Below are 25120 nucleotides of genomic sequence, written 5' to 3'. Positions count from 1 at the left end.
AGAGCGCACCTAACGCAGGAGTGTGTAACAGGCTACCGGTCGAGCAAGGCTCCCGGTAGGGCTCACGGTGCGGCTTGTGCGCGCGGTCCCATACATCATTGTATTGTGTTTTGTATCATTTAATATGTGTAATAAAGGTGTAAATAGTTCAAACATAAAATAAACATGTCTAAATAAGTACACATAACTAATGGGACAAAATTGTCCCATCTGGCGGTTCTAGTGAGGTTCAAAAGCCCGGCGGTTGTAGTGTTGAGCTATATGCTACATTTGATTGCTCATGTAGCTCTTTAGTATTCAAAACAGCATCTTTACTCAGGACTGCGCGTTGTGAGATGCTCCTTTTCTAACTTCCCGTCTCCCACACTTACAACGATTAATGTAATGTTCTGTATCAGATCTTAATAATATCTTAATTAATACGAAATCGACCATTTTGTTCAATATAAAACGTTAATTATTTATTCAATTTTATCGAAATCAAATGGACATAAATTACATAAAACGATATGCATAGATAATTGATAAGCTTATTGCACCGACAAACGTATTTCACTCTATAAAGGTTCTCAAGACAAACTAATCAGATATTTTACCATGTTTGACAGGTAGAGCACTTCCTGGGCCGTAAGCCACTTCTTTCTGCTGATTTTTACTTACATCAGGATACATTACGAATTCATCATGATTCGTCATTCGCTACGAATGTACGCCACGATTTTTGTACAGTATTAAACAATAAAACTAAAATAAAATAGAATCGGAAAAGGAGGATCTTTGCATTGCTTTGCTTTGCAGGAATTAAGCTAACCAATCATCCTCATCTTAGTATTTGCGCAATATATGTTCTCAAAACAGAAAAATTTATTAGAGACGGAAAAATTACAGAATTTTGCGGTTTATTTGGCATTTTATTTGTTTATTTTTATTTATTTTTTACTGCATCATCTTCTTCATATTTGGCAAATTCGCGACATGATAAGTGGAAAACATAGTTTTTTAATGATTCAATAAATTATGAGTAAACAGTAGCAGCGCATTTCTAAAAAATGTCCCACTCGAAATGTCGTTCAAGATCCGATAGTTGGGGAATCTCAATGACAACTTTAAACCGTCAAAATCAAATCGTTGTATCTGCGAATCGTCATAACTCGAGGGGGTCGTAACTCGGGGACGCCTATATTTTATTACAAATCTCACGAAAGCTCGGCTCGCTAATAATGCTTTTTTAAAAATCATATTTATCAATATCGAGGATTATATGACAATATTGTAAGAATAATAACTCTTCGTTTATTTGGTTCATATTTCACGCTTTACAAAGTTTTTGCTAAAACATTAAAACTCTCACTTAAGCAACTTCAATTAAAATAATACCACAACACCATTGTACTTTGCAAGGCACGTGTCGAATAAAAACAAAAGCTTCCAAAATCATTCAATCAATGCTACGGTACGGTAATGCTAGCAACGACACTCGCACCGGAAAATATGATAATATTCTTCATCCCCCCAGCCTCATATTGACTGCAGTACCGGGGTGTAGGGGTAATAGAAATTGACAATTAAAAACTCTCACGCCACAACGCACCCGCACAATATCGCTCTTAGTGGGTGGCAGCGGGTTAGGATGGACGGAAAACGCACGGATGAAAATACAGCTCATTAAAAACAAACCAACGTAAGTTCAACGAGAGAAAAACAACGCAAACAACGCCCAACACAAACCAACCCCCTCCGCACTGCGCGCACGTGTGTTGCCGATTTTCATTGCCGATCGAGTATCGCTGCGCGTCGTGGCATGGTGGGGATGAAAACAAAACAACACTAGCACTTGGGAAGTGTTTGAAACGAAGACGAAGATCAAAAAGCGAAAAACCATTTTCCGGGTGAGTGAGATGGGAAAGGAAAATCTGCTCGCATTTGATTCTGCATCGCGATCGTTATGATCGCGGTCGTCACTTTCACAGCCCTAGGAATAGGGGTATGGCCTGCTTTTTTGGGAATTGTTTGGTGAGGGGATAAGGAGGTTGGGAGTAGATCTGATGCTTGTTTTGGAGAGCAGACATTTTACAGCTAATGCAGCTGCTTGGATTGATATCACGATTGGAGATTAAAAAACTTCGAGTAGTATTAACGCGGGATGTTCAACGTTCTTTGTTCTTTACTGGGCATGATCCAAAATGTTGGGTTCAAAATTACAAAATTGTTTCCTTCTTCCCAGTCCAACTTTTTTATATGTATTTTTAAGAGATGTTGTTAACGGCACGGGTAAAGCCGTTACTGCTGTTAGTTGGGGAAAGGGGAGAAAACAAACAAAACAGCACAGTGCAAAATATTAGGCAAACAGTAATTGCCCAAGAACGATGGAATGTATAATTAAGGAACGACTGAAGGTGCTGAAAACGACACGATTGCTCAAAATAATACACTAGACGATGGCAAACCTGTCCGTCCGGCGCGTGAACCATGCGCCGGAAATGCGGGATCTGAACGACGTCCGTGCCATTGAACCTGATACTCGGGCGGCATTGTACACGGCACGCAAGGGACAGTAACCGGAAGTTCGCACGCTGTTGGATGTTTTGGTACGTCTAATGGCGAGGGTTAGAACGTTCGGTTAACGAGCCCCTCTGCTAGATCGCTGTCTAACAAGAGTTCTATGCCGACACACGTTGAGGTAGTGTAAAAGTGTGAAGCCACTGCAACTCGTTCGTCCCCCGCCAACACAAGAACAGCTGGGGTGAAGACAATCGCCATAAGCCATGCCGTGTGAAGGGAGAAGAATGTTTGTTTGCCATTTTCATATCGTACCCCCTGATAGTTGCGATAGTCTCGGGTGCAGCAAAGCGTGACCACATAAAGGGCAACCGTCCTTCCCGTGGTTTTAAGGCACACGTACACGCATAGGGTGCCGGTGTACCGCGTTTACCACATACTCACGCAAAGCCAGGATTTGTCCGGCTTGAACCCGGTGTTCTAAGCCGGATTGTAGGTGAGTGTGTAGCATAATCGCACCAGCAACGAAACGGAAGTCAGCCATGAACTAGCGCGCGCTCAACGTGCAAGAGCCCCTAGACCCGAGCAGGCCCATAACGCCAGATGATGGCGATGCGCTTGGCTCGTTCCGGTGGATTCGACCGTAGCCTTCGTAGATCTGCGTATCTGTCTCACTCTTTCCAGAGAAAACAGCTGAAAAATAGAGTGAAGGAATGGAATAATATCAGGTTGTTTTGTGGGCTGTTTAAAATGCAGACTGAATGAATTGGGGAACACAAATCGTTCTTCAATGATTAGTCAGCAACAGTCAGTCTGGCTGTCAGGGATGGCAAATTACATTAAAAGAAGTTGTTTTTTTTTTAATACTTTGAATGAAACATCAGATTGATGTGGATTAGCATGTTGCTCGCGGCGAATAACAATAATTACATCCGAAAGTGACTTGGAAATATAGCTATAACATTCCATAACTACATATCATTCATATACATTACACTGAAACGTAATAAGATAAATGTATGTATCGAAATGGTAATATTAATACATTCAACATTTATGTTAATACTTTTGTCTGGTTGTTACGTCTTATTATATTTAATTCTGCTATTTTTTTAATTACTAGCATATATAACAAAACATAAAATATTTATATTTATGAAGAATGAAGAATTGTTATATTTCGGTACCATCACTTACTGGTGCTACATCAGGCATTTAATTATTATATTTAGAATCATTACGAAATATTTAGTCTTATGTATGAACGATGCGAATTGCAATCCATATCCGTCCGGCTGGGAAGAAACGATGCGAATATCTAGTTGAGAAAATTAATCGAGCCTGTTCCAACAAACACATCTTAAATTTATTTCGATTTCAGATTTTTATACGTTTGCCTTGAAACATGTACAGAATTACCTTTAGCCGAAAAATTGCGGAATAATTCGAAATTATTGTTTATCAAGCATAATGTTTCCCTGCGTGAGATGCGAAATGCTTTTATTTGGAAAGGTTGGTTTGACAAGCCTATTGTATGGCGTGAAAATTCAGAGGGGGAATGCTCCAAATTATCTTAACCGCAAGAGATAAGCGCAGCGTGAGAGAGCGGTTTACAGGGGTACTGTGTAGTATAAGAAAATTGCCTAATTATTAGAGTCAGTCTAACCACGTCCATTACCAACTACGTTTAAGGTACCAAAAAACCATATCATTGAAACATCTGCATTATTTTTTTTTAATTTAAAGAAAACGCCTTTAGTGCATTTAAAAAATTCTCGACAGCGGACCTAATAAACAACCCTGCGATGGTCTCTCCCTCTCTCGCATTCTCTCTTGTTAACTTCCCTACTGAGCTTACCGGGGTTGGAGCCCACAATTTCACTGGAAGGGGTAAACCCGAGCTGGCGCTGGCGTGTCTGGCGCGAGAGGCTCGAGCTGTAAAGGTGGGCACCCGATGCTTTCAATGCAGCGCTAAAGCTCAGCCCAGACGGACGCGTTTCGGGGTCCGTATGCGTGTATATATTTCCTACGTTTTCTCCCCTGTTTTGTTTGTGTGTTTGTTTCGCAATTGTGTTGCCTGTGCCTGTGTGTTTGAATCCTGCTCCAGCGAGACATAGAAAGGTGCGGATAGAGAAGAGAAGGAGCTGATGCTCTAAAGCCCCTGATCGCGTTTGAGTGAAAAAGATCGGTGGTTCGGTGTGGACGGGTTTCAGATGGGGCCCGAGAGCCACCACACACTATTATAGTTCTACCGGAAACGGTGAAGCGCACCAGCAGCAGAAGAACATGGCGTCCAGCATCAACGATCGGCAACTGGTGTGACCGTGTGTAGCGATTCGGCCCTTGGTGTGTGAGTTCTCTTATTATTTTACGGTGGCTATGCCGTGTCGCGGGCTGTGATTACACGCTGACGCAAGGTGACACGTTTGTTTGCCGTGCGGGACGTGCGTTTTTGTTTTGTTTCATTTGTGTACGCGATCAAGCACCTCAGCTCAAGCGTGACGGAGAAATTGTGCCTGTTCGGTGTGATGGAGGAATGGTGTCTCGTTTTGTATGCATGTAGTGTGTTTTTTTCGTACCAGAGGAGATGATGTCAAAGTGAAATCAACCGAAAAGCTTCCCCTTTTTTATTTAGCAGTTGTACGTGTTCCTATTTAATCTGTGTGTGTGTCACACAAAAATAAGTCTGCAATGTGAAGTGTGTTCCGAAATTGGTATATTGTGAAAAAACACAGTAAAATAAACGTAGAGTAGCATGTGCTGATAGCTTTAGTACTCAGTTGATCCGGTAATAAATTATCGCAAAACGATCAACGCGTGTTTTCCCCCATGATGACAACAAGCAGCGCTGCAAATCGTTTCTAACGAGAACACATCCATCACACCGATCTCTGCAGTGTGTGTTAGTTCAGCACCGTCGTCTATAATCAGCGCCGGGTAAGTGTGGAAACAAGCAAGTAATTGGCATTATGCCTTCTCACCACTTTAACACAGCATCCAACAATACAAACACACTCAAACGAGGGTAAAATACCTCATCGGCCAAGCCCAAAGAGCAGGCTTTGTGTAGCAAAAGGAAGCTGTGTGGAGCCTTGAGAGAGCGGGAGAGCGTGAGATAAAAAGCTTTGGCTCTTGTACTCCATCATCCCGGTGTGTAACCTTTAATGAGCACCCTGCTTCTTCCCCTGGGTTCCTGGTAAACGACCGACCCAACTGGAAGCTGGACAATCCTCGCGCCCTATCCTCGCCGCGAGACGGAGAGATTCCGGTTTCTTTCCCTTTTGCTTTCATCCGTCAGAGATGGGCCGTGATGTGATGAAGCTTCTGCACGATTGCCGCAAGAGGACGCTGTGGTGCTTAGTTTTGGGCGATCGCGATCGACAGCAACGCGGCCGTGATGAATGTGGATGGAAATGAGTGTTTGTAAATAATTAATTTGTCATGTCTCACACACGACCACTCTGCCGGGGGGCTGACAGCAGGGGCTCGGACCGGGATGGTGCACGTGTCCGGTGGTGGGTGAAGGTGAATAGAGAAATCACTTTTCACTTTCATTCACTGCTTGACCACTGCTTGTTGTTTCGCGAGTTATGTCGAAACGGGAATGTCAAAATAGCTAGTGGACAGGGAGGCACAAGGTAGAAGAAGGGGCTTGGTTGCTTCCGTTTTTTGGTTACCGATCGGGTGGTGTAGTGCTGCAGCGATCACTCTGCACAGCTTCCCCATTTTTTTTTTTCGGTCGCAGCATTTCCGTCCGGTGTTGGTATTTCCGCAGGTTTGTTTTTGGAGCTTTTAAATTCCGATCATTAATTTTTCACACGAAACATTCCTTCCTCTGTCAATGGGTGTGTTATTTTTGTAAGGGCTTTCCTTTTCTTCGGTTTCCCTTTAGCTTTTACCATTTTTTACATTCCTTACATTCATCGCCATCTTGCCTTCGAGTGACAATTAATTGTTGGTAAAGTCACTCGCCTCTGCGACCCTCTTCAATTGCAATTGGAGAAGAAAAATGCTTCTTTCAATGACGAGGACACAATCGATACATTAAAGGCTGGGTTTGTTTACCGATACACAACTCATCCCAAACCGTCACCCTGCTCCCTTCCAAAATACATTCACTTGCCTTGCCATCGGTTCGATCTCACACTCTCGCGGTCCTCCACCGGGCACAATGTCATCTCCGGGTGTGCAGCAGCAGGCCTGTTGGGCTTGTGTTTCTCCCCGCGTTTTACTCAGTGCAGTGGCCTTTAATGTTTTATCTCCCACCATCCCTCCCCCTTCAGTCCGTGTGATCGAGCGCTTTTCATGTCGCACCGTTGTTTTGTCTCTCGCAGTCCCCTTCCATCCACACCCGCCCTTCACTCGTCGCCACGTCCAAAGGTTACGACATCTCATCGTCATCATCGTCAACCGCCAAACATTGCCTGCTGCGGCTGCTGCTGCTCTGTTTCACTCCGGGGCGGGTTTTCCCTCGTCGCGTTTATTACGCCAGCACGGCCGGTGCGCATAACCACCATCAAACACACACATTCACACATACACCGCTCAATTGAAAGGGTCGTCGCGATCGCATGCGGATCATTTCATGTGCGCTAGCGAGCATCGCTATCTCGCGTAGCCCAACTTGTCGTCAGGTATGGTGCGCGCTTTGGGGTGGCATCGATGGTAGCAGGGTTTGGTAGCGGTCTACCCATCCTATAACGCCCCTCCGGGGACGGTTTGTTACTCGGTGTCATGCTGGGGTTACATTGCTTTGCGCGACCAGAGCATCATCGCTATGGGGAGACTTTTGGGGGAGTGAAAATTGCCGAATTGAATCATTAAAATTCATAGAAAATTGCTTGACGTAGAGGCACAAGGTGTGTATACTATTTTGGGATAGTTTGTTCGCTGGTGATTTTTTTGTTGTTTTTATGAATTTCGCAGCATTTTGGAATCGTCCGGTTTCACAGACGTAGAGAAAAGTGAAGGCTAAGAAATAACAGTTTATCTTTTGACTGCCATAAGCTTTTCGGTCCGTGTTCCATATGATGCAAAAAAAATAAACAGTGTCCATATAGATTTTTTGTAAAATAGGTACCGTATTGAAATTACTACTACGGACATTCATCACCTTTTCTTTGAATTTTTTTTCATGTTCAATAATTTCTCTAGCCATGCCATTTTTTTATTTACCATGTTTGCCATGATGTACTAGAATAGATTAATAATAACATGCCCGTCATGGGTTCAAGTCCCGAATAGACCGTGCCCCCATACGTAGGACTGACTATCCTGCTATGATAACAATAAGTCACTGAAAGCAAAGCCCACTTCACTAGTGGGTACATGGCAGGCCTAAACCGACAGCGGTTGTTGTGCCAAAGAAGAAGACTAGAAAAGATTCAAAATTTGTCTGGCCTCTAGTAGGTAAATACATATTTTCTGTAGACAAGCTCACCAACGAGGGCATTCTTAGCAGTTTTGCTTCCAACCGTGTCCGTGCCAGTGTCAGTGTCCTTCTTCGATAACTCTAATTAATCCTGCCCAGGTGCATTGCAGTACATCAGAATTCACTGTAGTTATCTTCATCTTTAATATAGTTAACTTCAAAACAACTGTTTTCATTTTGTCCGGAATTCGGAGCAATATTTTTTTTAATTTCATTTTAATTTCCAGACAATCGAAGTAAATTGTAATTAATACAGGCACAAAAAGACAGTTACAGTAACACTAAAATTATGATATTTGAAGAGATCGCAGATAGATGCAAATAATTCCTTGATGATCACGGGGAAGATTTTCGACTCGCGCAGCTGTACTTCAGTTAATTGGATTTACAAGAAAACAACACACACACACACACACACAAAAACTCAATCCTCGTTGTCAGTAAGACCCAGAGGAGGATTAACACTACGCAAACTAATCGCCCGCGTGGGGCCCGAATAAAGAAACCCTCCCGCTTACAAGTAAATTTGCATCTCAACTCTTCTCTAGTTTAGAACTCCTCATACAACTTTTCGCTCGACACTTCAGAAAGACCTACATTTGTGTAGAGCCTGCACTAGAGCTTAGAGCCTGCACTAGAGTAAATCCACCACTCGTAAGACCTAACAGTTATCGCTCTAGGTGTACATCGGCACTCAGAATTAGGAATTCGGCTTAGTAAACACCAGGTTTACGGGCGTCTCGCATATACCTATCTCTACGGACACCTGTCAATTTGACGGGTGGATAAAATTACGTATTTAAATTGGTTAAAATCATGAAAAAACCTGAACCGTTAAACATGTGTTGGTTTCCATACAAAACAATCTGTACAATGCTAATTTATTGTAATAGTCGTTGTTTCACCGAAGACATTAACCTATATCTTTTCAATGCCACATTTTGATCGATGTCCGCGGGAGTTTCGAAAAACACAAGGAATAAGACATTTTCTTTTGTTGGAAAATGTTACAACTTAACTAAATCCACTAAATGTAATTAACCCACTCGTCAATTTGACGGGTTCTATAGAGATAGGTATACCACATATGTATCTGAAAATCTATGAAAGTTATGAAAATAATACTTATGCTACAAACTCATAGTATGTTATGATAAATTTATGAAAATTAAAAATCGAGATTAAACAATAGGTATTTTTAATATTTAAACTCAAAGTTTAAATTCCATTGAATTGACGGGTTCTGTAAATCTAGTGTTAAGGAAGATTCGGAGCTTAAATGAAGTTAAAAACTTAAAAGGTTTAGCATGTGTGTGAGTGTCGTAATATTGCGAGATTATTGCCGTAATTTTGAGGATGGCTGCTATTATGCAAAAACAACTATTAAAAAAGTACTGTTTAGAAAATATTCTAATTCTCTCATAGCTCTTCAAAGTGAAACTTCGCTCAAGATTGTATTGTTTTTTTCTTCTGTAAAATTTTACTTTCTGTCCTATCCTTTTTTTCTTTTAAACTTCATTGTCTATGCAATCTACACAGTACACCATTTCTGCAGTGCTAATTAATTGTACCCAATTAAATTACTTACAAAAATACGATGTTATAATCCTACATAACTGTTTATTGGAATGAAAGTATCAATAAGAATAAAACAATATACAGTATGGTCGGGCTATTCTAGTCTATACTAATGAAGAAGAAGATGATTTTTATAGCAGACAAAAAGACAAAATAAATTAAAAAGCTAAAACACAATGTAAGATCGAATTATTACTTTATTTAGTAGATGATTATAACTGAACAAACCATTATGAATTTTTAAATGTGCACCAATATTCATTAAAATCTTTGTCTGATCAATAGAAAATAACATGAATTTTAACTGTTGCGATCCTCATCTCACAATAGTGTACAATCCATTCGGAAAAATAATAAAAAAGCCTTTAAAGTAATTTCAAGCAGCTCTACTTCCACTCACTAGTACTTCATTAGGCTGTACTACCCCCTTCTGTTTCAGCCCGTTCCACATCAACACTTGAATCTGATCAATCTGCCCTGCTGCACTCACTACATATGCTGCAGCAGCCACCACTGCATGCTCCACGTCCCATGACGTTGCGATTGCATTGCAAAATTGCCTCCGGCTCGACCATATCGGTCCCACATTCGGGTTGGTCATGGGCAGGACATGGGGGAATGGTTGCGCCGGGGTGCAACGACGACAGCAATGTTTCGGCAGGTACGGCAGGCCACTGATCGCTATGGAACGCTTTTCATCGCAGCGCCAGCACCACCGATGATCAACCCGGCCGATACGCGATTCCGCAGCTGCACGCGATCCATCGAGAGTGTGGCATTTGTTCGTGTGTAGCTGTGCTGTGTGTGTGTGTGCCTTAAAGCCGGTCGATCCGGTGGTTCGGTCGGTGCTGGCCATTGAATAGGCTCGTGCAGCTACTCAACGACCCTCGTTTTCCGCACCGCCAAGAAAACCATTTTTGGACAATTTTTCCCACACACACAGACACGCACACACATATATTGGCAAAGACCAGCGGTACAAGCCCCGCCGGCGCTGGGTGGCGGTCCAAGGATAATTGTGAAATAATTGTGAGACTGAATTGTTTACATTTTTTCTTGTTCGACTCACACAACTTTGCTCTCTCACAGTGGCGGCGTGTCGTTCTCTACTTCTATCGCTCTTTTTCTCTCTAGCGCGCGTGCGGTTTCGTTCAGCATGATGGTTCTCCCCATGTTTGGATTTGATGCCCTTTCGGCAGCTCGTTTATGACCTTTCTGCTGCGGATTCAGCTACCTTTCCTGCACCGTACCGTCGCCGTCTGACGTTCCACAAACGGTTCCACCTGCCGCGGGAGATGAGCTTTTCCATTTCGACCGCTGCACGTGGTTGCCTAGCGAACTAGACACACGGGGGGCCGAGAGGGACGGTGGATCGGTGGAACCATTTTGTTCGTTTCACATAAACCTCCCCGAGCCGTGTGACGTCAAGGACGAATCAGTTTCAATATTGGGCTGCCCCGTTTTCCCATACCATTCTGTCATTATGAATTATTCGCATCGATGCGAATTTATGCATGGCGGTTTTTTGGGAAAAGTTGTATCCAAACACTGTTGCTGTGCACGGGCACAGCACACTCGTTTTAAAGCATCCTATAAGTTCGTGATAGAGATGATCTCCGCCACGAATCTTTACCATATCAATTACCATAGTAAGCAAACTGATCACGCCTTATCCGTTACTGATTCGACGAAGCGTGATGGTGTTGCACTGAAGGAAAATGGAAGCTTACAGCGAATGGGGGGTAGTAATTGTTCCCTTGGTAAACAAAAACCAGTAAAATTTCGTTACCTTATCGCAGTGGATGTTGTTTCTGGTTTTCGCTTTCGAACGGTCGACGGTAGGAAAGAGAAACGAACCCAACCGCAACCATGATAGGTAATGATTAAAGTTTCTCTTTCGAAAAAGAAAAAAAAAAGTGCGTTGGGTTGGGTTTCGGTTTGAAGGGCGTATTTGTTTTTGTATTTTTTTTCATTTTCAATGTTTTGCAGACGTAGTATGAGCTTTAGGAAAGCTTAAAACAACTGAAATTGTGGAAATGTTTTATTATGCTCATAGCAAAGTTGTTGCAAAATCGTAACATTTTTATGTGAAATTGACTTTACTACATTCCCGTCGTGGAACCAATCCTCATATGGATCGTCCGCCCGAAGCAAATTGAAGATGGAAAAGAAATTACTACTGTTTTTACCCTTCAGTGCAAATGAAAGCTACATGTTTTCGGAAATTATCTTTAAAAATAAGTTTATTAATGTTTTTTGAGAAATTTAACTTGCATTCGTGTAAAAATGCAATCGCATCATCATTACAAAATGTTTTAATTTAACAGCTCGCATCAGCTAATTGTTTACGTCACTGTTTAGTTATTTAGAAAGGTGTCTCAATTTCGCTCTGCTACACTTTCCATTTTAGTCATTCACGCGTGTTGGTAACAATTTCGTTGCGATCGATTTTTCATCAAACCAACCCACACCGGGTCGATTATACATTCCTACCCCGTGCCCCTCGTTCGCGTAATACATAGATTGAAGGAAAATTACAAAACGGTTTCGTGTTTCATGCATGGCACAAACAAAAACACCCAAAATAAGTATTCAGTTTGTGACGAAAACCTTATTCACTCTCCACTGGTCAAACGTTGTGAAAACAGTGTCTTTCTAAAGGCGGTAAACCCAACGGCAAGGAATGAAAAACTGAACTACAACAAAAAAAAGGGTAACAACATTCCAAGCATGGGTGGGAAACCCTCTTGGTTTTTTTCACGATAAACCATGGTGTGTCGTTGTGCCAATCCGAAATTGATCGTAACATGAGATGGCAACGACTAATGCTAATTGTGCACGATTGTGAGGAAATTTGCACTAGTTCATTATGCCGGCGCTGTAATAATCTTGGTCAATTATACTTAGCTGTTCGATGGACGTTAGTGAGTTGCATAGATATCGATATTTGCATTTTTATATAAAATGGCAACCTCGGGCGACACAAGAAGCATGTATGGGCAGTTTTATTTTGTCCCAAAATCATTTTTTACATGGTACGCTATTGTAATTATTTGAGGTAAGGTTAACTGCTAGTATTTACATAATTTGCTTTTTTATAGCATTCCTACATAAACAAAAATACATATGGTCTATGAAAAAGCATAGAGATTAATATTTAAATGAAAGTAATTACTTTCAAAATATAGTGCACTTCATCAACTTTTTTATTCAAACAAACTTGATTCTTCTTGTTTCTTGGGGTAACGATCTACTCGGGCATTCCGGTTCTTCTACTTGGCGCTTTCGCGGACATACAGCCCTACAGAGGCTTTCCAGACTTATTGCGTACCACGTATCTAGATAATCAGTCCTTGCTACGGAGAGATGGTCCATATGATGCTTGAACTCATGACGGGGATGTTGTAAAATCGTACGTGTTGACGATTGTACCACGGGACCACAGCATGTACATGATTACTGGGCTTTTCTCAAAATCTCTTCTTGGGCGAAATGAATTTCAACATTCTAGTACAACTATTAGACTTTAAATGAATCAATTTGGATTTCTAACCGTATTTTAATTTAATATATTTAGCAAATGTGAATAAAAATAAATTTATTGCGAAATAACAAACACATATTATTAGGTTTAAGTTCAACCGTGCGTTTTTATAAAGCTTTGTTTTAAGAATATCAATGAATTGACATTGGAATGTGTACTCAGTGCATTCAACAGGAAATAGCATTTTATTCTTCAAGTTTCTACGTTCTTTAGAAACATTTTTTTTGTAATCAAAGCTATTCTCCAAACAGCTTTGAACCGTTGCTTTTTGGTTTAATTCGTGAGTGTCAAAATGGTGATCTCTTCATCGTGCGCTTCCTTTCCCTTTGGTGCCGTATAATGCCCACCGCTTCATCGCCGATCGATAATGATGATGATCTGCACTTCAGCAAGCCCTCCGCAACTGCTGACTTATGACAGCGCTCGCTTTGTGCACACACAAACACATATACATAATCACGCGCCAGATGATGGCCTTGTTTTTGTTCGGTTTCATTCCTTTCATACATGACTTGATGAGCGTTTCCTTGCCGCGGTGGCATTATAATTATCCATCGCGCTAAGATGACCTCCTGCTCCACCTTCTTCCTTGCTTCGTTCGTTCCGTAGCACCCGTGTGATGGTAAATGTTTTGGGCCACCCAACCTGAATCTCACCCCCAAAACGCTGACACAGAAATACTCCCCACCCGAGTGATGTGCGATCTGCTGCGATCGTGCGCATCTTCATGTGTGAACAAACAAAATGCCTCCAAGAGATGGCTATTAGGACCAAGGATTACTGCACGATCGAAGAAAGGGAGTGGTAGAGAGACAGAGAGGGTGAAAGTGGAAAGGTGATGGCAAGGAAGATTAAATCCGGTAAAACGTGAATAAACAACACACACACACGTCAAGTGCAAATTACGCTTATTGCAGCATCTTCAGCTGCTACTCGCGTCGAGTGAAAGCCATCGGACACGAGTGGTCTCACAAATGGGTCGCTGATGTGTGCATTCAACACGCGAATACTTCTGTCTCATCGATGGTAAGCTATTTTGCTGGAGTCGGTAATGATTATTTCTTATTTATGATGTTTTTTTTGCTTTTTTTCTTTTATTGTGAAATCTAATTAGTGCTACATTTAAAAACTTAATTAAAAGCAAACAAGCGGAACTCACATAACGATGAGATGCAAGATGGCCTAAGGGTTCGCACACGAACGATCTGCTGTTGAGTACGATACTCATCTTGCCGAGATGTTTTATTCTCGTTCCCTCGAGAAGTCAGCACGAAACATCCTCATTCGTAGCTGTCCGTGGCATTTTTTGTAAGCATTTGTAGGCATTTAATTTTTACTCGAAGCCACAACACATCTTGATCGCTGAACGATGTGTCCGAGAGTGTCCTTCGGGCGAATTTTCCCATCGCACAGTCAGCCATTGGACGGGGTAGCTGGGCAAAGCGTAGCGAAACACCGCACCGGTACACGGACTCGAAGAGACACATCCAAAACCGCAACTATTTACAAAGCGGTGCGGCTCGAGCATCGCTTTAATTCGACGTTCTCTTGCCCATCTCCGGTCCGATTGTTTGCAGTGGGGTTGCATTTTCCAGAACGAACACAAGTCAGCCAACAGTTTCCCACTCGATGGAAAAGGGGTAGGAAAGATAATTTTGCGCACATCGCAGACACGAGGCAGCGCACGCATTCGTCGCGGTGTGACATTGAGAGTATGCAAATGTTTCACTCCCGGTGGGCTGGTACTATGGTAATGTGTTATGGTCGCTCTGCTCCACAGCTAAAGTGGCACGCAATTTGCCATGGTTCCGGGTGTATTGGAGCATTATTCGCTTCGGTGTAGACAAAGGAGGCGCGAAAACAGGGTCGCTGGGAAGCGAGCAGCAACAACCGGCAGGATCAACGGACGATCACGACGGGATACATGGATTTTGCAACAGATTGATGAATTACATTGGCAGTTGTTTAGCTTTACATCAGCTATGCGAACCAAGTTGAGCAGTAGGGTTTGATTAGAATCAGATCTGACGTCAATGATTATTGCGTATTGCAATGATTTCCCGGGCCATTGTGATTAAAAAAATATCATTCAATCAAACCATTTGATTTCCGGGACAGCGTAGCATCCCGTATGGTACGATGAGTTGGCTAGTAGCTTCCTGGATGGTATTAGCAACGATAATTAATCCAGCGATCGTAGTTAAACCTTTTTTTAGAAACAGTTGTGTTGTTACGCTAGTAACATTATAACAAAAACAGAGAAGATGCTCTAATGTTCTCACTGCTATCAACAGTTTATTAGGGGAAGGTAGATAAATACGGGCACTACGGGAAAGATGGACACTGCTCGTACATAATGAATATACGTAAATATTAAATGAAAACGGCATTAAATTAATAAAACATTTGTTTCTAGTGGTTTATGCATCATGGTATTAGTGGTTAATTAACAGATGTCATCAAATAACTTAAAATGAAGGCAAATGGATGTCATGAACCTACCGGCCACACCTGCGTAGACCGAAAAATCAGTGAAACAAGCTATGAACTATATGTTAAGCAAAGATTACAGCTCCAGTGAAATAGATCATGAAATTTGTTTTTTTTTGCTATACTTCATTAAATATGTATCATAATATCATAATCGTACGCAAAAAAAAATCAATTTCCCAACTATTCAGACTTTAAAAAACATTGAAATAATAAATTAAATGCATTAGAAATAGTGGAGGAATTGAATATCCTTTCTTTTGGTGTACGATATGCCACATTCTGATCAACATTGCTATCAGTAATTTCTGAAAATGAAATCCTGCATTTTCCTTCCTTAAACTCGGAGTACTTATTACCTGCTACTTATTACTTACACTATGGTTACTTAGTACTTACACTAGAGGTTTCAATAAGGCTTTAGTTTTTGTATTGTACGATGTATTCGAAACGACGCTCACTAAATTTATGGAAGAGCGAGGAGCATGGAGCAATGGGGTACAGTAGGTGACCGCTAACTGAGAGGTAAACAAGCTCCAGTTAACGAACAATGTTCGCTAACTGGAGTGACGTTTCTATGGATTGATTGTTTTGATTGGCGTTGGCTGGAATAAACATACCAAACTTTTTTTTCATTTATGTTGATATAAAGTATAGTAATTCGTGTAATAACATAAATTAATAGCAAACGTAGGCAAAAGACCCTAAATTTGTTTGAAAAATGCACATTTGCGACAAATTTCTCTTCATGAAATTCCGGATGTTTCATGTTTTGAAGTTTAAATGTTCGTTAACTGAGAGTAACTCCAGTTAGCGAACCTCCAGTTAAAAAGCACTCCAGTTAAAACACATCCAGTTAGCGGTCACCTACTGTATTTATGATTCAGGAAACGGAAAGTAATAGATAGTGTACCTATTTCTTACAGGTTTTTTAATTTCTTTATTTTATTTGATCGTACTTTAATAAAGTTAATACGCTACTCAAAACAGAATATTTTGTCTGTAAACATGACTTTCGTTGGTCTATTAACACTGTACTTTATTTGGAAAAAAATATTGTTCCTTGTGTGCTCATAAATGTTCAACATTAAAACATTACATTCAGAGGTTTACTAAAACGAATAATAATTTCAGTAAAAACAATATTTTGACAAAAATGTGTGACTGTGATTGTGACAAACATAACAACACTAAAACGCAAAAAATGCAGACAGTAGTTTTACGTGCGATAAAGGTGTATTTTAAAACGTTTTCATGTGATCGTTTTGTTTAGGTCATTCCTGTCACACTTTTTACATGTATATAAAATAAATATTGAAAGGTCTTCAAAGATGCATGAACCTTTATATTTTAGTATCTAAATCACTGACGTCTGATTCAAGATTCAATTAGTCATTCGAAAGAAATGATTTGGGTTTTCCTCATACTAATTAAACTTACAGTTAAATTGTTTATGCGTAGTTATACTTATAACGCGCTGATTGTTCATAAATATTCACCTTTATTGACCATTATTCTTATATAACCATTTATTTTGTTGTCTGTTCTTGCAGAATATTCGTAAACAACATTCTGATTTCTCTTGCACGCACAAATCAATCTCCCACGGCGATACAGTCTGGCCCGTCTGGATTAACATCAATTAAGTGCACACTAACCGGGGGACAGGCTTATCAAGATCGCGAGCATTTTTCCGATTTTATTAGCCTAACCATTATGTGGAGTAGTGCGGGGGTTTCCTCTCATTGCTTTTCAATTAGCTGTGAAAATCAGTCGACACTTTCTGCCGTCCACCAAACTGCACAATACGCCGAGGCAATAAACAATACATTGCCCTGCAACAAAGGCGGCTGAGGGGCAGCTACTAATGCTGATGGAAAAAATAGTTTTTTTTGCCATACAAAACCACCACCCACACCGGGACAGGAAGGCAAACGCTGCTGGGCTCGCTGGGAAACAAGTCGAAAGCAGCCCCTCTAGCGTTAGGTATCGGTACCACGTTGTGGTAACTAGTCTCGTCAAATCCCCCGCATATCTCCAAAGTGTACTCTCGATGCATTTCAAACCCTGCCGCTTTAGCACGGTTGAGATAGAATGCGAAAAGTGTACGCTCGCGAAACGAAACAAAAGTATATTGAAGGAATGCAAACAATAATAAAAGCAAAGCTAAACAAACCGCATTACAACAAGGGGGAAGGCGGGGGTGGGGGGGTCTTGAGTGAGGGTGATGGGAAGGGGTGATTACCCTGAGGCTTTTCTGGCTTTTGCAGCTGCTGCTTATTACGCAAATTTTATGCACTCACCACTAAACAGCCCCCGGGAACGATCATACGCCAGTTCGCCCTTGCCCATAGCCTCACTTTATGTTGGACCGGGCGGTCCACTGAACTGTTCAGTTAAGTGTGAGCGCTTTTTTGTTGCTATTGCTGGTGCTTTAGTTTACTTTAACCCGCATATTAAAACTCCCGGTGGGTAGGAAAAAGATAGAACGAACGAAGAATGGTGTGCCATTTGGGGTAGCCAAAGCATTTCGACCCCAGTTCGTGCGTTAGAACAATTTCCCTTACTGGTGCTATCTTAAAACAGTTGAACAAAAGAACAGAAGCTTTTAAAATAGCTTTCGGCTTCGGCCAGCAGAGAGTTGGCCCAAGCAGAAGGCTGAGCAGAGGGAAGAGCGGAGGCAATTTTCTCCTGTGGCAGGTTTCGGCCCAGCGCATAACCTCCATTTGACCCTCGTGCTGCGGAGAACAGTGAGGTAAGAAAAATCTTGCCTTCTTCCTTCAAAGCCACACCCTTCCCGCTGTTTGCGTTCCGTTTGCGGAAGAAAGTTTGCGGTTTTTACGGTTGTACGTATACGCATGGGTAACATTTACTCGACCTCACTCCGAACTGCTCCGGGTTTACTGCACACAAACAACGGGCGCCCCTGTGGAGGGAAAAGCTCCCGTAAGGTCATAGCCACTCGGCGAAGGGTTTCGTGGCAAGGTAAAGAAAACGCAGAAAAAATAGCTCAAGTTGCAGCTGGTAGGGACTTCTTGATGGGACGGGGTAGTTGGGGGATCTCGACGGCAAAACAGCTGATCTCGAGCGAGCTGGCGTTTCGTAACGCGGACCGGTTCGGCGTGCGGCCACATGTTGGATAATATTCTGGAGACGCGTGTGACGCCAATGGGAATGGTTGTGTTTTGGGCGATGCATTAATGCATTAAGTCGCTGTCGCTCTTTACTTCGCCGTTTGGGAAAGCCAGTAAGTGTATTCAAGAGTTGAGCGCATTGATTGTAAAGGTACGCGTTATTAAAATTATTCAATAATGTGTGAGATGGTTATGTGATTAAAATTAATTTTGATGTATGTTGATTCTCCATTCAAATGATATCATTAGCGCTACACTCCCGGTGCAGAGCTCAGAGGAAATAACATTATTTAGTAACAAACTGAATGATAGAAGTATTTGATAGTTTGATAGTTTATGGGGAATTCGTTATTTAATTAAATCATTTGGCTATAATTATACACAAAGAAAATGCTAATTAATGAATCTAAGCATGGGGATAATAATCCCGACAGAGATCAACCCTCCAGAGTCACTATTTCATGCAAGTTTTAAATTCAAAGGCTCTCTTATCTTTGCAAAGAATTCGTCTTTCAGACGTAGTCTCAGTCGTCCATGGAAGCAATGTTCAGCTCTTAGTACCAAGGCATACAAAATGGGATATTAGAATAGAAATCACATAGGATAGAAGTTCAATGTTATCAAGCTCCCCTGAAAATCTTTGGTCTTGCCCTGGAAATCCCTCGCTATCATGTCCGCCTTCGATTTCTTGAGCTCGAGTCCTTCGAAGTACGTCAGTATTACACCCCAATTCTCAAATCTGCCTCTATTCTACTTCATGAAGTAGATGTCCCTCCCCTCCTTTCTGCTATCAACTTCCATGTCCGTTTCCGTCTATTAAGACATCGTCCTCCGCTAGTCCTTCCTAGACGAAGTACACAATTCGGCACAAGTGATCCGTTAGTGATATGCATATCCCGATATGCGGATCATGAATTTATTTGATTTTTGGCATTTCTCACTCCAGACAACCGTTAGTTCAAGCTGATTTTCTCTTTCCGGTTTTCTTTTTTCTAATTTGTTTAATTTTATTATAGTTTTAGTTAGTTTGTAAGAAATTTTATTAAAAGCTCTCGCACTTCGATACAGATTAGCAGGTATCGAGCTAGTCCTTGCTTTGGGGGTTGCTTTGTAGTAAATAGTCCAATAAGTCTATGATTTTATAGTCCGGTACAACCGCGTTCAACTGACGTAACACAGCAGATTTGTTTTAAATTATTCATTATAGTTTGGGAAAGGTTAAACTTTCAATTTGGTAAAAGATTTTAAACGAAAAAATGTGACAACCTCAATACATTATAATCGCATTCCATCCATACTCTTTAATAATTCTATGGAATAATGAATACTGCTGGTGTGAAGTGGGAAAGTGTTTTTCTGTTGGCTTTTACTCTGACGCTTTTCTACGTTCCCTAAAACCGAGATTTAATTCCAAACCAAACAAATCTAATCACAACATCGAACCAAAGAAGCTGGAACGAAACCAGGTGGTCGCTTTAATTTGATTTTATATTATGCAACACAAAAAACTGGTTCCAGTAAATGAGGCCATTTCTTCCAACAAATCTCCGGTGTATATTAATTTCCCTTAGGATAAAAAACAAAAACAAAAATCCACCACTATTTAGGAATCGCTCTATATTTCACTTCCCCGAACAAATAACACTAAATTTTAATGCTCCTAAAATCTCTCCTTAATCCTCATCGATCGCTTGGTCCGAAAGCGCCTGGCAAGCGGCAAAGTTGAATAAAGTATACCCGGCCTTCTCCCAAAAGGGTTTCTCCTGCTTATTTACGTCTTTCCCTTGTTTTTGTTTCCCTCCATCACATGCCAGCACACACACCATAAGGTTCATTAGGTCAGACTACAGCCACTGCGCCGACCTGTAGGACAGCAGTAGGAAGGGCCCGAACAGGCTCTCGGTCAGAGGAACCGATCGATTACCCGGTTCATTTGCGCCTAGCGAAAGAGGAGAATGATTAATCGACCGTTAATGCTACTGCCGGGGCCTCGGGCGGATCGATCTCGATCGCTGCACCGGATTACTCTCTTTCTGCTGCCCTCGAACCGCACCGTGCCCCAAGCTTGATCCAGCCCCGAATATAGCCCCTGAAAAGGTTGACATAATCGGGGTGCGAAAGGGTTCGGTAAGAAGAAGAAGGAAAGAGGGAAAAAAGGTTGCCCAACCGGAACCGACCGATGCTGTTTTCCGTCCGATCGAAGGCGTACCTAATGCGATCGGCGAGCTATTGTGCTTCGGGGGTAAAAGCAACCACCACCCTTTGCCTTCTAAAAGTAGGGTAATAGGGAGGAGAGGTTTGATTTTTGGAATTTTGTTGTGGAGGTTGAAAACACAACAGACTTTTTATTATTTTTTCTATTGTTTCTTGCTTGATCATCTTGATGTTCCTTTTGTTGGTGTTTTTTTTTTCTCATCTTCACACAAATCCTCATTTTACGCTTTCCCAATACCCTTGAAGCACCAAAATCGGCACAAGCCGATCACATGAGATCATCATCATGGCAGCTCTTGGACGTTTAGAGTGGAAGAAGTGGAACTCAACCCCCTGCCTTGAGACATTGCAGCATCCACCGACAAAAAGCTACCGTTGTTCCCAGAACCAGGCTACTTACCGTAACCTCGGCCTGTGGCCAAGCAATGCGCAATCATTGCGCACACTGTCCAACAACCTGTCCCGGCCTCGCACGTCCAAGGTGTATTGCGTTAATCTTGTGCATAACTCTCTATGCGTCTTCAGGTAGCACATTAGACACCGGTGATGGCTCTCGATCTTCACGCCTCTATCACACCCCTCGCACTCCTGTCCTCTTCCTCGCCCTTCAAAACGGGATCCCCTTTCGCCTGTAGTGCGCTGCTGGGGCGATGCGCAATTCTCACGCGATTACGCGATCCACATGATGGGGCATGTCTGCCCGCGTGGAGGATGGGAGAGGGCACTAACAGTGGACACTTCTCATCACATCCTCCTCGATTGTGAATCCCTCCCCTCGGGATTGTGGGGTGCCGCTTCTTCATTGCACATCGATGAAGCCGTGTAGAAGCCTGTGAAGATCCCAGAATTCAACCCCTCAACAACACTGCCTTGGGGCAGAGAGAGAGGGAGAGAGAGAGAGTGGGAGGCTGTGCGGGCCTAATCATATCGAGGGTGCCTGAGCCTGGGTGCCTCCCTTCTTTTGTTGCATTTCTTCGATTTTTTTTGTTGGTGTCTGTCTTTCGGAGCAAAAACAGCAAACACCCCCCTAGGTGAAATAAGCCAACCTTTTCCCTTCCCACCCCCTTTAGGAGGAGTGTGATGTAAGTGCGCAAAAAGGTGAGATAATTAGAGAGCATCGAGCTCGTGTCGAGACAGTGTCGGCTCACTAGCAAGGCTCAAGTCGGTGCCACTACTAACACACCCATCCAAACCCGCTCCCAGTGTGGGCAATGTTATTAGTTCAAAACCACAAATCTTCACGTCGAACAAAGTGGAGTTGGGTAGACGAGCTGCAAGGTTGGAGTGTGAAATTAATCGGAGGTTAGCAACCGTCATTTTCCCAGCGATGGTGCAACCGGTTTTAGGCTCCAATTTTTAGGCTATCCACCAACGCTTCCTGCTACGCTTGATCGGTCACTGATCGCCCGTTTCGTCGTTTCTTTTCTTTCCCGCTAGGTGTTCGCCCGTCTTCGTTTCGGCTGTGCAGATTGGACGGCCCTACAATCGCGGTCCGGATCAATCCCGCGGTCCCAAAATGGTCGACTACTGTAACACACGATCGGCGACCAGTGCAGCTACCTCCATTGCGACTCCCGCCACCTTTCGGCCAGGCAAATCGCGGCATGGGGCACGTGAAAAATCCCTTCCGTTGCACAAATCGCTGGGCGAAGGAGCGATGGACGCTGGGCAGCAGGCACGGGTGCGTACGGTGCGCCTGGTACGGCCCCACCATGGCTACAGCCACCGGAACCTACCGATCACAGGCAGCAACTTTGGCTTTTCCATACGAGGCGGGTTAGAGTACGGCACCGGGTTCTTCGTGTCCGCTATAGAGCGTGATTCTGAAGCTGATCGGCAGGGATTAAAGGTAAGGAAACACTGTCGGCGGGAGAGAGAGAGAGAAAGTGTAATAAGTGCAAGTTCGATAAATAAAAACCATAACACGACGCTTCTTAGGTAGGAGATCAGATCATACGCGTCAATGGGTATCAGGTGGAGGATGCAGTACATCGCGAGCTGGCCCAATTCATTGCCAATCAGGAGCGACTGATCATGAAGGTGCGCGGGCTCGGCATTCTACCGATCAAAGAGTAAGTGCAATCGTTACAATCTGTCTTACATAAACGTTCCGCCGGAAAAGCTGCTAATCACATCGCTTTAACTTGTAGACGTACAGCCGACCCGCTAACCTGGCACGTGGTGTCGTTTGGAATGTCGCGCGACAAGCAGGATGCGCTGCTGCTCGAAGAACCGTGCGGTGGGCGCGATGTGAAGGTGATCCTCTCGGTGGCACCCCGCACCAAGCTGGGCTGCGGCATTTGCAAGGGTCCCGACTGGAAGCCGGGCATATTTGTCCAGTTCACCAAGGAGGGAGGCGTGGCGCGGGAGGCCGGCTTACGGCCCGGCGATCAGATTCTGTCCTGCAATGGGCACAGCTTTGCCGAGGCCACGTTCGGCGAGGCAGTGGCCGTGATGAAGTCATCGCACGTGCTCGAGCTGGTGGTGCGCCCCAGTGCCGGGTTGGATCTGTTCCCGGGCGAATCGAGCGGCTACAACAGCTCGGCGAGCAGTGTCAACGGTGACCAGAGTCCGTGCTGGGGTGACCAGACGTCCAAGCGGCTAAGCATCGTGCGGGAGGAGTCGATCACGCACGATCGCCGTCGGCTGGCAGCGGCACCGGTCGCAACAGTACCGGAAATGCCACCAGCCAGCGATAGCACATCGGGCGTCCCTCCTCCTCCGCCGCCTCAGCCCCAACAACAACCCCATCATCAGGATGAACAACAGGTTCAGCAGCAGCAGCAGCAACAACAACTGACCCCGAGGGGCACACTGACTGGAGGGGCGATACGCAGGAAGAACACCACCATCATCGAGTTCTCCGAGCGGGGCGCAATCGTGAACCCTGAAGCGAAACAGAGTGAAACGAAAACGATCATTGTCGAGGTGCACCGGAGCGCATCGGCCGGCTCGATGGTGGACGACGAGACGGGCCATGGGGCTGCAGCAGCGGGTACGATCATTCCACCCCCTCCGCCCCTGTTCGCCGACACCGTCACGACATCCAGTGGCCAGTCGGTGACGAATGCAGCAGCGGCATCGTCCAGCACGACGCTAGCGCAAGAACAAGCGTCCGCCGCTGCGGCTCATCACAGCCTGAGCAACGCAATATCGGACGAGCTGCGGCGCCGGGCACAGAAGAAAGCGACACCGGCGGGCGGCGGAATGACGGACCCGGCCACCGGGCCGGCCGCCGCCCTCACCGAGCTCGAGAATCGGCTGAAGGAAAAGAACGTCCGTTTGCGCCCGGTAACGATGGCCATTTCGGACGAACGGCACACCGCCCTGATGGACGAGTTCCGGGCGGTGCACAAACGTATGTTCAAGAATGGATTCGACAACGCGGAACTAAAGGTGTGTATGTGTGTGTGCAATGGCTGCCTCTTTCTGTACTTTATTTAATGCAATTTATTTTCTTTCCAATTTTCCCTGCTTTAGAAACAGCCCCCCAAAACGAATGATGCTGACCACGGTCAGCCGATCCAGGACGCGGTCAACGGTGCAAATGGGGCAAGAAAATCGCCCAAAGGCACGATGGGACGAGTGGCGGCGTCCGAAATGGCGAAGGCAAGCGGCGACAGTGCCGAGCTGGAATCGATCGAATCGTTCAAGCTGAACAATCCTCAACAACCACCGGTACGGCCCCCTTCGTACTACTTCTGCCCGCAGGCAACCGGGCCGCCAACGATGAAGAAATCCCAAAAACCGATCGCCGTCACGATCAGCGAGTATGCGACGAGTGCGGGACGGACGGAAGAGCCCAAAAAGTCGACCCGGTTCGATTTTGGACAGCTGCGATCCGTGACGGAAGCGATCGGGGGTGGTGGTCCTGCCGGTGGTCTTAAGGAGGGCCCGTTAAGTAGACAGCGCCAAGCTCCAGCAACGTAGCGTATTGGCATGCCTAATAGATAGGATAGGGCGAAAATAAAACTGCAATGTTTAACGACCAAATATGCGATCGATGCGAACGGTGGTGCGAACCCACCTTCCTCCCCCATTCAAGACAAGCACACTGCACTTGACTGGGTTCCGTAGATGGTTTAAGAGGTGTATTATTTTTGTTCTTTGTTTGTGGTGATACAATATGTAAGATACATATACATATTGTAACGTATTTGTCATAAGTAAGTGTAATCGATCGATTATAAAATGTGATTGTGGATATAAAAAATTGATGGACTTATGATT

General features: G+C 43.7%; 1 protein-coding gene across 4 annotated transcripts; it reads left to right on the top strand.

Moving 5' to 3' along the window:
- Positions 1–4450: 4450 nt before the first annotated feature.
- Positions 4451–25119, top strand: LOC121589200. 4 transcript variants are annotated; one of them, XM_041907922.1, is made up of 6 exons: positions 4451–4620; positions 5138–5436; positions 22328–22739; positions 22829–22962; positions 23041–24286; positions 24371–25119. In XM_041907922.1, exons 3-6 carry the CDS (start codon positions 22407–22409, stop codon positions 24818–24820), a joined length of 2163 nt encoding a protein of 720 aa, XP_041763856.1. In that variant the 5' UTR covers positions 4451–4620; positions 5138–5436; positions 22328–22406; the 3' UTR covers positions 24821–25119. The 4 variants fall into 4 exon arrangements, with proteins under 4 accessions (XP_041763856.1, XP_041763854.1, XP_041763855.1 ...); XM_041907920.1 differs by having other exon boundaries at positions 5135–5436; XM_041907921.1 differs by having other exon boundaries at positions 4451–4849; positions 5135–5436.
- The last annotated feature ends 1 nt before the right edge of the window (position 25120 follows it).

The sequence above is a fragment of the Anopheles merus genome, chromosome 2R, assembly GCF_017562075.2.
Source record: "Anopheles merus strain MAF chromosome 2R, AmerM5.1, whole genome shotgun sequence".
Taxonomy (NCBI): Eukaryota; Metazoa; Arthropoda; class Insecta; order Diptera; family Culicidae; genus Anopheles; species Anopheles merus.
The sequence above is the reverse complement of the archived record's forward strand: the minus strand, read 5'-3'. Positions and strand labels throughout refer to the sequence as shown.